The sequence below is a fragment of the Pyxicephalus adspersus genome, chromosome 6 (assembly GCF_032062135.1).
Source record: "Pyxicephalus adspersus chromosome 6, UCB_Pads_2.0, whole genome shotgun sequence".
Classification (NCBI taxonomy): Eukaryota; Metazoa; Chordata; class Amphibia; order Anura; family Pyxicephalidae; genus Pyxicephalus; species Pyxicephalus adspersus.
In genome coordinates this window covers 28,059,121-28,072,259 of record NC_092863.1, presented here as the reverse complement: position 1 = coordinate 28,072,259, position 13,139 = coordinate 28,059,121, and the positions used below count along the sequence as shown (strand labels likewise).

Below are 13,139 nucleotides of genomic sequence, written 5' to 3'. Positions count from 1 at the left end.
CTGTATATATATACACATATGTCTATATGTTATAGTTTGGATTAAATGTCTCAATGCGTTTCCGAGTGATAATGGAAGATAGCATGTTTTGTTGAAATATCTTCATGCGTTTCCTGGTGATCACATACACAGATCTATATACAGATACATAAAACATACATCCAAATATAGCTCTGACATATAGCACAGCACTGTACAAAGATCAGCGGTGCACTCACATGAGTCTGAGTCATATGTCTAGCAGGTTTGGTTTAAATGTCTTGATGTCTTGATTGAGTGATAGTGGAACATAGCAAGTTTGGTTGAAATGTCTCTATGAATTTCCTAGTGATGACATACACACATACATACATACATCTAAATATAGCTCTGACATATAACACAGTGCTGTATAAAGATGACTAGGTGCACTCACTCATGTATGGCTCATGTATGGCAAGTTTGGTGGAAATGTCTCCATGCGTTTTCGAATGATGGCAGAACATACACACATACATCCAGTTTTATATATAGAGATAAACTTTATCCAACCTGTGACAACTTCTCCTTCTCTGCTGCAATTTCCTGAGCTTGCCTGCTTGTTAATAAAGAGGTCTGTAAAGTCCATTCATTCCTCAACTTATCCAGCTCCTTGCATTTCTCTGCCAGGGCCTGTAAACAAAAACATTAAGATTCTTGCAAAACATTAAGAAAAAAAAAAGACTTTTACTTGAACCTGTAAGTATGGTATTACAAGACATCTTACCTGTTGTGTTACAGAAAGTTTTTGAGAAAGTTCCTCTTCAGATTTCTGTAATGTGCCTTTTAAAACATAGTTTTCCGACTAAAAGTGAAAAAAATAATTTTTAGTTATTGTAGATATAATTCACATTGATAAGAAATCAAGGAAGAAAAAATATCACTGTTTATCAAAGAAAAAATGTTATTAGTTCACTATTTTGGGGCTGTCATTGATACAAATGATTTTGTTTACATGCAGGGACAACATGCAAATGGGTATTGTTCAACCACCATTCTGTAGAGGTATGTATTCCTTGTGTCTTCAGTCTCAGAATTCACTCCAATGCATTAGCAGCATTACATAAATGGTTAATAAACCATATACAGTTGAGGAAATCTCCTAGCACCCTTGCATTACATAGGCATTGCATTAAAGTCTATTATAGTTTTACTTGGGAAGAAAAAAAGGCCAGCTTGTGTCAATCTGTTTTTACTGATGTCCTAAACCAAGGTCATTTCCGGTTGGTTGATAATTTGTTCAATCTGAGTTTGGCTTGTGTGTACCTAGTATGATTTTCTCAAAAAAAAAAAAACATACTAAAAAAATACACCAAAAAAAAAAGACCCCCAAAAAAAGACCACAGGCAGTGGGGCTGATAGATTTGGGAACAAAGTGTTCTGCATGGACAAACACCTAATCTAACACTTTGTGGAACAAAGGATATTATGTGACAAAAGTTTATTGCCAACTCCAGAATTAACTAATATTCAAAAATACATGGCCAGACAAACCTTTAAGCTCTTAATGCAGTTAGCAAGATACTTCTTTACATCACTGTCATTGCCTTCCAAAAGTTTTAAGGAAAGATGGACAAGGTGCTTGAATGGATTTGTTTCAATTATATTCAGGCTTGCACTCATACAGTCCAATCCATTTGAAGAGGTCAGCAACTGGAGTAAAAACCTGTAAAAAAATAATTAAAATTCATATACACCACTTAATATAATTGCATCGCCATTTGCTGAAGCTCAATTTTTACACGTCGAACAAATGTTTTTTAAACGCTGGAGATAATGGATACCACAGCCGTGGTTTAGGAAAAGACAAAAAGCCTGACTGAACCAAGTTATGAAGTCTGTGTGACCTCAATATCATTGTTGAGGTAGTCTTAAAAGTTACTTCCAAATTTCCAGTGACACTTATTCAGCCAAAAATGTTGGTCACTAACCTAAAACCTATAACACTATAATGCCCATGTAAATGTAAACATGCCAAAACAAAACAGCAGGTGACATTTTCAGTCAGTGTGCTCTACTCCACTCCACAGTGCCATTGTCGTTACAAATATATTTATTTAATTGAATAAAAACTTTCCCAGGACGCTCCACCTTCCATGATTGCAAGTCATTGCCATTCTTGGATTTACGATTCTTTTGAGAATCGGGGGTTTATTAGTTATATCTATTAGGCAGTTTGCTTAACTTTCCATCAGTGTATAACACAAAGCCAAAGTGACATTTTTGACTATTCCTCCATGCAGAAATCTGTCAGGTTCAATTGGTTTACATGTTTCCTTCTATGAACTGTCAAGTTTTAGATTCCCAATAGCATTTCAATAGGACAGAAATAGGTGCTTTGACTAGGCCGGTCCGGAACTCTACATTTTTTTTCCTATTTCCAAACACTTTATTTTGCTGCCTATCTGTCACAAAACAAACTGTAGCCTAAATCAAATATTTTTTTGGGTAGCAAAAGTTTTCTTTATTGGTGCAATCTGTTTTGTTATGCAGATACACTTATTATACACTAATATAGTAACCAGCAGATTCTGCGATACAATTTTGGGAGACTTTGTTGAGCATTATTCAGCGCTTGACCTTAAATTGTCCAGACTACCCCTCCTTCCCTTTTATGGGAATTGTTTTTGTTTGTTTTTTTTTTTTAGATGCACAGCCAACAATAAAGGTCAACATTTATTTTTTTCTTTTAAATAGGCAGCACAATTAGTACTGATTGTAATCATTCTATCTCTCCAATCTCTCTCTCTCAAACACACGCACACACTATGTATGTCAGAGAAACGCCCATAAAGGTAACGCATTTCTTTTATTGAAAGTACATGTACTAAAAATTCCTGTCTAGTACTGCTAACATAATTTTTTGTGACAAAACCAGCATGTGGAGGGCATAATCCAGTGCTTAGCACAGCATGAATGTTCCTCAGCAAAGCAATCAATCTGTATATGCCTTCAAATAAACACAGTGTCTAAACTTTTATCACTCACAAACACTCCACTGCAAGTTCTTAAGAAAAAAAAAAAAAAACATCAACAATCTCTTTACTACCAAAGGAATAGAGAAAGCTAGGGGAAAGAAAAAAGCTCCTCAGTAAACTTATGGGAGGGTAGGGAGTTTTCCCCCACATAAGAAGATGTGCTGTTTAATACTGATGATAAGCACATGCCAAGTGTCATTTCTCATTCAACCATATACAGAATTTTGTCCTAAGGTGTTAACCATTGTAAGCGTTATCTTTTAAAGAGTGATGACCCAGGGCGGAAACAAGTACGCTTGCAATCTTCTAAGAGATCAATAAAATGAGCTAAACAACACAATAAAGTCTTGTACTCTAAAGAAGGCTTTAAGCGCCTTATTTTTCAAATAACAAATATTGACAGTATTACGTCACACAATCTAAACCTCATATTTTCTGTAAAAATAAATTGTGGACTGCAATTCATGACGAAAAATGCAAAGCTAAATACTACAACTATTGTCATTATCAGAACATTTACACACCAAAGCTCAGCATGATAGTTATTGCTCTTTATCTTGTGACTGAAATTTTTGCTGCTGCTTGTGTACAACAGAAAAACTCACTAACTTCTTGTCTTAGAAAAAAAAACAGGAAGTTAGTGGAAATTCTGTAAAGTTAGGTTGATTCAATCTTTAAGACCATCGTTCCCAGGGCACCACAGGTGTTCTTTTTGGAAGATTTCCTATAATCTTTGGTTCAATTAACTCGTTTGGTAAGCTGTTAAAACTGAAGCTAAATCTGAACTTGACCTTAAACACAATTTACATACATTGAGAAATAAACATGTTCTAATTAAATTTCTTTTTGTGGTTTATTGTCTAATATATCTATTTATCAGCTTTGACTTGCATGAAGCAGTGCAGCAGTTTCTGTCTGTGCAATAGTTTCCTAGACTTTTTGTTTCCATAGTCCATGGAGTTAAGGGTATGCCAGACGAATCTTTGTAACAATTTCAAGATGCAGCTGTTATTGATGGAAGATGTTGACCCCTTCTGTTACAGCTGTTAGATTTCCATATGGGAATTCCCACAAAATAAAAAAAAATATTTAGTGATTTAACCTAAAACTAAAGTAAGCTTTAAGCTGAAGCCAATTTTATTGCACATAGCATAGCATTGTTCTTGAATAGAGGTAATGCATACCTTTGCAGCCAAAACACAAATGTCAGATTCTCGTACTATCACTATCTACTGATGGCCAATTTTATACCCACATGTTATTTGCTTAAGTGTATGCCCAAGACTATCCTAGCTTAATTACTGCCAAACCAGTTTCCAGCTTGCTAGATGCACAGTCCTAAAGTGGGCACCATAAGAAATGTTGTTTAAGCCATGGGTTACCTGCTTGTTAGGGACTAGGGATGAAAAAAATTGGATGTTTTGATTTAGTTGTGCTTTATGGTAATTTTTCTGACCAGTTCAAATAACTGAAGCCACATATAAGATCCAGCTGTTTATTATGAGAATTTACAGAGAGCTTCTTCACTGCATCTGCACATAACAAACATTTCAAATAAATATGACAAAATGCTTTAAAAAACAGGACAAAATAATATATGTTTATACCTAGGCACAGGTTTGTCTTGCTCCAATATACATTGCTCCAAAAGGTCAATGAACCTCTGTGGAAATGCAGAAAATTCCACTAATAATCCTTGCTGGTTTTTTAAACTTGGGGGGAAAAAAAGAAAAAGAGAGAGAGAGATATCATGTAAAATGTGTGATCTAGTAAAGAATAAAAAAAACATATAAAAAACACAAGACATAAAACTACATAACGTGACCAATGTTAAAATATCAAATCTATATGTTGCTATGAAACTAACTGTGCAAAAAGGAATATTAATGACTAAAAGCGTTTTATAAATATGTAGGAAGTAGAAAATGGAAGATTTTGGAGAAATGGAGATCAGTTAGGTAATACATCTGGAAGGGGTTATCAAGAACCTTGTGTTTGTGAAACAAACTGGTAAATCATAACTGTCTAAAATCGTAATGGTACACAATAGAATGTTAGAAGAAAATAACAGGGACATTGAAATGTTTTGTCCATGTAGAGAAACTGGTCAGCGTTCTCCTGCATCTCCATTGATCTTTTCTTCAGCATTGGGACCTCTCAATCATACTATTTAAGTCTTTCCTGAATTATTTAGTGCAGGAAAGCTCTGGCAATGTATGCTGTATGCTGATGTTTTCCTTATACATGTAGATGCTTATTTTCGGATGTTTGGGCTATTTTGAGATAATTAAATCTATGCTGAAACATGTAAAACTTTACAGCTAAATAAAAATTGGGAGATCGTTAGTAGAACTTAAGGACACCTTTATGTTTATAATGATTTCTTGCAGTCAAACCAAATAATCAAACATCTCCTTTGTCTGGTATCAGAGAAAGGTAGAAAAATAGAAAAAAAAAACTTGTTGATATTTCTTTTGCCAAGTATTTTTTTTTTACTTTCTTTTTATATAAAAGTACAGAAATTTTACTGTGTATTTCAAAACAAAATATATGGAAAAACATTTTTTATATTGCATTAAAAAGCAATATTATTCTACAATTTATCTATACAGGATGAATAAGGATTCCTAAGCACTTTTTTGTTTTGCATTTACTAGGCTTTTCTGACAAACACTGGTGTTTCTAACTTTCTACTAGGCAAAAATAAACCCCAGGGGAAATCTGCAGAATTTCACATTTCAAAAATACACTTAGTGATTGGAAAGAGAAAAGAGAAGAAACAGAGACAGAGACAGAGACAGAGAGAGAGAGAGAGAGAGAGAGAGAGAGAGAGAGAGAGAGAGAAGAGGGAGTACATAGGGAATCCAGTCAGCTCTGAATGGACTCTAAAGCATCAATTTATTACATCTTGAATCTTTTCAGAAAGCCAAACTATTTAGATTATTAGATGTTGTTATTTATGGATAAAATATTAACTCAGCGCTCTTAAATATCTCTGAAGAATTTTTAGTAGTTATTGCATTAAGGGGATTTTGCACTAAAGACTTTTTTTTGAGAGATGGCATTCAATTAAATTAGATATCCATTACTAATGATGTGGTATATTTTTGTTTATTTTGAAATGCTTTAGCTAAAGAATTCAAACGTAGAATTTACCTTAGAAAGTCATCTTCTCCTAAAGTAAGATTGTATAGAAAAAATGGATCTGTGTCATCTGATAGGCGAACAATTAAATCCTAAAAGCAGAACACAGATAAATAAAAAACTGCATTTTATTCAAATCACCCATTTTGTCTTTTCGGGGCCAACAGCAGCATGGGGTTCTTGGGAGGAGGGGAGGAGAGGGGTTAATTTTGTTTTTTGGCGACACTCAATGGATATAGATATTTTTCATCCTGGGTAAAAATATATAACCTTTAAATATAAAGCCACACAAAAAACTTTGCTAATTAATGATTTTCCAATCAGTAAAATATTCACACATTTGTATTGTTCCTACAGTTTTTCCTAATCTAGAGATCCAGATGTCAGCTCACAGCTCTACAACCAATCATCAGTTGGGATCACAATTACAGGATGATAAAATACACTTTCGGTATCCCTTATTTAATAATTTGCAACCAGTATGTTCAGCACAAAACTCTGAATTTTTGAAATATTGAATGGATGTTTGCCCCAACCACCACCCTGCCAACTGCTAGCCCTGACAGTGTTGTCCCCAGAAATATTTTTAAGCTGGGTGGAAAGAGGCTGTAGGTGGGTGGTCAAAAAGTGGGCGGGGCAACACATGAAAAATTTAGTGTTCCCAGTTGTTGCTGACATTGGAATACAGTAACTCCCATATTTCTGTTAATGTTCTATCATTCCCCAATACTTTCTTCTATTTTTCTAATGCCCACCCTCTTAGTAGGTCCCATTTTCCATCATCATTGTAATAAGCCCCAACTGTCCAATGACCCTGTATTGGGACTCAACTTTTTAGTAGCCATCCAAAAAACAGCCCTGTGGTTACTGAAAAGTGCTGGGCGGTGCACATTGCTATAAAGGGCTGGGGCGGGAAAAACTGCCTGAGCAATGTCAAGTCAACGAAGAAGTGTCTCTGCCTAGCTGAAGTAGGTATTTTTCACCAAATCTTCTGCAAGCTCTAGCACGATTTTAAAAAGGGATGTCTGTAGGCAATGAAACTTTTGGTTTAGTTTTCTGCTAGTACAGATCTGCTTTAAGGTTTTCAAATTTAATGTTAAAAATGGGACATCTCTCACTCTAACTGGTCATCAAAATTTTCCTAAACAATAATGGTAAACTTACCTTCTTATGTACAGGGTTTGTCGATGAATGTGTTTCAACGGTCAGCCTAACACTGGTACGTCTGTAGGAAGATTTCTGTGTTAGTTTAAATTAGGAAAGAGGTAAAAACAGACGGTAAAACTCACTTCCAGGCAAATAAATATTTTAGAAAAAAAATATTTCACATCAACACGATTAGATATATAGATAGATAGATAGATAGATAGATAGATAGATATACACACATATAAAGTTTTAAATAAATTAGACTACCTACGCTGTTCATCTGCCAACAATGGCTTTGTACATTATACAAACCTTCCCTGGCTGGTGCCATTAGCATGGGTGATGCCTGGGCCTGGGAAAGGAAACAGTGGAGTCTGTTTGCCACAGAGATTCTTCAATACTCAATGTTTGCAACATAACAATATCATACAAGAAGGGGAGACTTAATTATTGCAATAGCAATACGTTTTATCCAGACATATAGAGAGGGTTACAAACGCCAAAGTCATTCTTGCAAATGAAAAACACAGCTGAAATACATTTCTTTTATCCTAATCGTATCTTGCAGTTAAATGCTTAGATCTTTACAATGACTGTTTCTACAAGTCAGCATGTATTATGAATACATTAGCACAGACATTAGCACAGACATTAACTACCTACAAAAAAATAAAAGATTTCCTGGTATTCAAGCCACATCAAAATTTTTAAAAATGTTGTAATGCAAAAACAAAACAACATTACCAAAGAGAAATTGGCAAGCTTGTTCTTTCTTTAAAAAAAAAAAAAAAAAAAATCTTGTATTTGTAAACTATGACTGATCTAAAAAGGAACGCAGCTGAGAATAAGTTCAACTTTACCCCCGGATAGTCCTCCTAGCTACCCTTTAATCTTACTGGCCTATGATACTTCTATCACCTGGCTCAGAAACACAACTTCCTAGGTCAGCCCTGCATGGTTTTTGTCAATTTACAAGGGAAAGGATCAGGACTTAGTGAGTAGCAGACTTATCTTCCAGGCAGGTCTTTGTAGTGTGGAAAAGCACAGGAAATCACAAAACAGTGGTTTGGAATTTAGTTTTGCTATCAGCTAATAGATCTATATCTGTATTACTGTGTATGTATTTGGCTGGAGTTTTACTTAAATAAAAAGTTACCTAAATTAGTTGAACATTTATCTATTGCTGCATTTTTTTTCTGGACATCACACATAATCATGTCAACCATAATAGAACAGATAATTATATTTAGGTTGTCTCTTCACTGTCTTAATGCAAAATTAAATATGTGGATACAATGGATGTACAGTATATCACCCTGAATCCCAGAATTTTATATTTTACATAACAAAGTTTTAATCTGACATTTAGTTGCCAGTGTAATCCTGCCAGGATTGTAATATTTGCTGTCTGTGTCCCATTTAGAAGATTTCCTTTCACTTCCTGTTACTGACAGCAGGGAAGGGAAAATTGTACTCAATGGAAGATTTTCCCTCACCTATTGTTCCAGAGATAATGACAACATTGCAGACAATTCTAAATTTTTTGGTCTGTAATCCCGGACAACAGTACCATCAGAGACGGTAATTCTCCAGAACAGGGAAAACACATACACAAATGTTTCGGCTAGATACAGTAGTCACAGTGCTACCTATTATAATTTCTTTAACATGGCACTGAACATAGGCACTGAAAATACATACAATAAAAACTGCCCTGTATATTAAACACCTCCTGCACTTGTTTGAAGGAAACAACCTTTGTGAAATTTGTATAAGACACATGCTGTTGGAAGATGGTTACACCAGGTTTCCCTATCTCTAGAGGGTGAAGGATGTAGCCACCCACCTCTGCACATCGCTACAAATGCCTTGTGGTAGAAACAATACTGATTATTAAACATCATGACCACACATGAGCAGTACATGAAATGGGCCCAAACATGCTAAGAGATTGGTGACAACAAGTTTAAGCAAAGACTCACACATGATCAACCTTATCCTAATAGGTCCTAAGCTAATAAAACATAAATATGAAGTACCTACAGTTAGGTCCATAAATTTTTGGACAGAGACAAGGTTTTTTTTTTTTTTAATTTTGGTTCTGTACATTACCACATTTAATTTTAAATGAAACAACTCAGATGCAGTTGAATTGCAGACTTTCAGCTTTAATTCAGTGGGTTGAACAAAAAGATTGCATAAACATGTGAGGAACTAAAGCCTTTTTTTTAACACAATCACTTCATTTCAGGGGCTCAAAAGTAATTGGGCAAATTAAAAAGCTGAAAATAAAATGTTAACCAGTTGTTATCCAATACTTGGTTGAAAACCCCCTTGCTGGCAATGACAGCCTGTAGTCTCGAACTCATGGACGTCACCAGATGCTGGGTTTTCTCCTTTTTAATGCTCTGCCAGGCCTTTAATGCAGCACCTTTCGGTTTGTTTGTGGGCCTGTCTGAAGTTTGGTCTTCAACAAGTGAAATTGATGCTCAGTTGGGTTCAGATCAGGTGACTGACTTCGTCATTTAAGAATATTCCACTTCTTTGCTTTAATAAACTCCTGGGTTGCTTTGGCTGTATGTTTTGGGTCATTGTCCATCTGTATTATGAAATGCCTCCCAATCACTTTGACTGCATTTAGCTGGATTTGAGCAGACAGTAAGTCTCTGAACACCTCAGAATTCATTTGGCTGCTTTTGTCCTGTGTCACATCATGGATAAACACTAGTGTCCCAGTGTCACTGGCAGCCATGCACGCCCAAGCCATCACTCTGCCTCCGCCATGTTTTACAGATGATGTGGTATGCTTTGGATCATGAGCTGTTCCATCCCTTCTTCATACTTTTTTCTTGCCATCATTCTGGTAAAGGTTGATCCTGGTTTTATCTGTCCAAAGAATGTTTTTCCCAGAACTGTGCTGGCTTTTTTAGATGTTTTTGAGCAAAGTCCAACCTAGCCTTTCCATTCTTGAGGCTTATGAGTGACATGCACCTTGCAGTGCACCCTCTGTATTTACTTTCATGCAGTCTTCTCTTTATAGTAGATCTCGATATTGATACGCCTACTTCCTGGAGAGTGTTGTTCACTTGGTTGGCTGTTGTGAAGGGGTTTCTCCTCACCAGGGAAATCATTCTGCGATCATCCACCACTGTTGTCTTCCGTGGACCTCCATGTCTTTTGGCGTTGCTGAGTTCACCATTGCTTTGTTTCTTTTACATGGTGTACCAAACTGTAGATTTTGCCACTCCTAATATTGTAGCAATTTCTCGGATGGGTTGTTTCCTGTTTTTGCAGCTTAAGGATGGCTTGTTTCACCTGCATGGAGAGCTCCTTTGACCCCATGTTGTCTGTTCACAGCAAAATATTCCACATACTAGCAATGACATAACAAAGGAATTGTCCACACCAGCCCATAAAAAACCTTTGAGTCAATTGTCCAATTACTTTTGAGCCCCTGAAATGAAGTGATTGTGTAAAAAAAAAAAAATAAAAGCGTTAGTTCCTCACATTTTTATGCAATCTTTTTGTTCAACCCACTGAATTAAAGCTGAGAGTCTGCAGTTCAACTGCATCTGAGTTGTTTCATTTAAAACTAATTGTGGTAATGTACAGAACCAAAATTAGAAAAAAGGTTGTCTGTCAAAATATTTATGGACCTAACTGTATGTTTCTGTACCAAACATTCCAATATTTACGTATACAGAATATTGGATAGATTAAGAAAAGCTTAGCTGCTAAAGGAATAAAATAAGTACATATACTTTTTAAGTATCCCTTAACCATACAAAAAAAAAAACAGGTCTACAAAATTTCTCTAAAAAGCAGCTAAAAATAATAACAAGTCAACAAATTTCTCAAGTATGCTCAGCTATGAAAGATCTTTCATAGATTAACAATCAATTTAAAACTACTTATTCAGACTGCCATCTTATGTCTATGGGTAGGCTAAATGTGTACTTATTCACTTTAACCTGACAACAATGTCTGCAATTTCTGTTCTCAAAAGTGTAAATCCAACTGAATGCCTCAGCAAACAAAAAGAACAATGAACTTTTTATTGACGGGTCAACTAACAAGCTGAACAAGTTGAAAGAATGCATAACCATTTCTCTGGCAATTTTCTAAAAGGTGCTAAGGTCAAATATACATCCACATCATCATTTCTTGCAATTTGTAATTTACACAAATGTAAGGGAAACGATTGGAAAAATCATTATTCCAGGGGAACTTTACCTTCATTTATCACATTTTCCATTTTCAAATGCTGAAAATGTTAACCACATAACCATCATGATTTAAAATGTATACACGTTACAAGAAACATAATCTAGTTTATTTCCCATACAGTAAGTAGATATATTAGTGTGGCTGTAGTTTAACCACTTCACATGCAAAACTTGTGTACAGCTTATGGACCATAGCATGTTTGATATTTTCATTACGCCGGCATTGACGTAACAAGAACTTAATCACTACTTGGTACCTAAGCGATAATACAGATGTGGACAAATTTGTTGGTATCCCCTCCATGAAAAGAGAACTCAGGAATTTCCATTATTAGAACTAACATTTACAAAATTGGCACCCATCATTGTTAATTCTGTACCTAAAAAAGTCAGAATATTTCAAATATACCACAATAGGATATGTACTTTTCAAAAATAGAAAACAGCATACACAAAAATGATGGGATCCTTAGCCTATTTTCTGTTGCCCAAACTTTACAATTACAGAGAGCGAAGGATTTCTGTAGTTCTCAACACTCAATAGGTAGTTTACATAGTAGGTTAGGTTGAAAAAAGACATAAGTCCTTCAAGTTGAACCATTAGGGAAATTGGTAAACATATGCCAGATATAAGACTGTAAAAGAAAAAGTTGGTCCAGGGGAATGCGAGTCCAGTGAGAAAATTCCTTCCTGATTCCATGAGGCAATCGGATGTTTCCGGATCAACTATCACTGTTATTTTTACTTTAAAGCCTTAATACCCAGTTATATTCTTTGCTTCCAGCAAAGCATCCAGCTTTTTCTTAAGCAAGCTCTAGTAGTTGATGTAACTACCTCCTGAGGGAGCCGATTCCACATTTTCACAGACCTTACAGTGAAGAAACCCTTCTTTATCAGGAGCTTAAACTTATTTTCCCCCAGACACAAAGAGCGCCCTCTTGTTCTTTGTAATGATCTTAAAGTGAATAATGGGGAAGAGTTTTCTATATGGACCATTTATGAATTTATAAAGGGTGATCATATCCCCCCTTAAACGTCTCTTTTCAAGGGAGAATAGATTCAGTTCAGCTAATCTCTCCTCATAGCTGAGCTCCTCCATTCATTTTATTAATTTAGTTGTCCTTCTCTGCACTCTCTCCAATTCAACAATGTTCTTTTTGTGAGCTGGTGCCCAAAACTGGACTGCATATTCCAGATGTGGTCTGACCAATGCTTTGTAAAGAGGTAGGATTATGTCTCTATTTCTGCAGTCTATTCCTCTTTTAATACAAGAAAGTACTTTGCTAGTTTGAGATATTGCAGCTTAGCATTGCATGCTGTTATTAAGTCTATGATCTTCCCAAAACCCCCAGACAGTATGAAGATGTATTCCCCCTAGACAGTATGAAGCATGCATGTTGTTAGCACCCAAGTGCATCATTTTACATTTATCTATATTAACCCCCTAAGGGGTGTTCCCGAGTGTGACTCGGGCCGGAAAAATTGCAAAAAGCGGTAATCCCGAGTCACACTCGGGGTACCTTTGGGGGTCCCCCTTACCTGATCCCCGCGGTCCAGCGGCGATCGCAGGATGCCGCTGCGATGGCGGGGCACTTCTCCGTCGGGGGGCGTGGCCGGGCGGGAA

At 35.9% G+C, this 13,139-nt stretch overlaps 1 protein-coding gene across 5 annotated transcripts in view; it reads right to left on the bottom strand.

Annotated features, from left to right (window-relative positions):
- Window positions 1–13,139, bottom strand: part of LOC140333370 (spindle assembly abnormal protein 6 homolog) — a 39,924-nt gene that overhangs the window by 16,002 nt on the left and 10,783 nt on the right. For 3 of the 5 annotated variants that reach the window (XR_011921346.1, XM_072415017.1, XM_072415018.1), the window contains exons 2-7: window positions 7,305–7,365; window positions 6,153–6,232; window positions 4,604–4,708; window positions 1,513–1,684; window positions 746–823; window positions 532–651 (exon numbers count right to left, since the gene is read on the bottom strand). Coding sequence is in view for 4 of the 5 variants with exons in the window: in XM_072415017.1 (XP_072271118.1) it covers window positions 532–651; window positions 746–823; window positions 1,513–1,684; window positions 4,604–4,708; window positions 6,153–6,232; window positions 7,305–7,365 (616 nt within the window). In the remaining variant the exon portion in view is untranslated. Of the gene's footprint in view, window positions 1–531; window positions 652–745; window positions 824–1,512; window positions 1,685–4,603; window positions 4,709–6,152; window positions 6,233–7,304; window positions 7,366–13,139 lie in introns of those variants that run through there. The other 2 variants (XM_072415019.1, XM_072415020.1) reach the window with 2 other exon arrangements.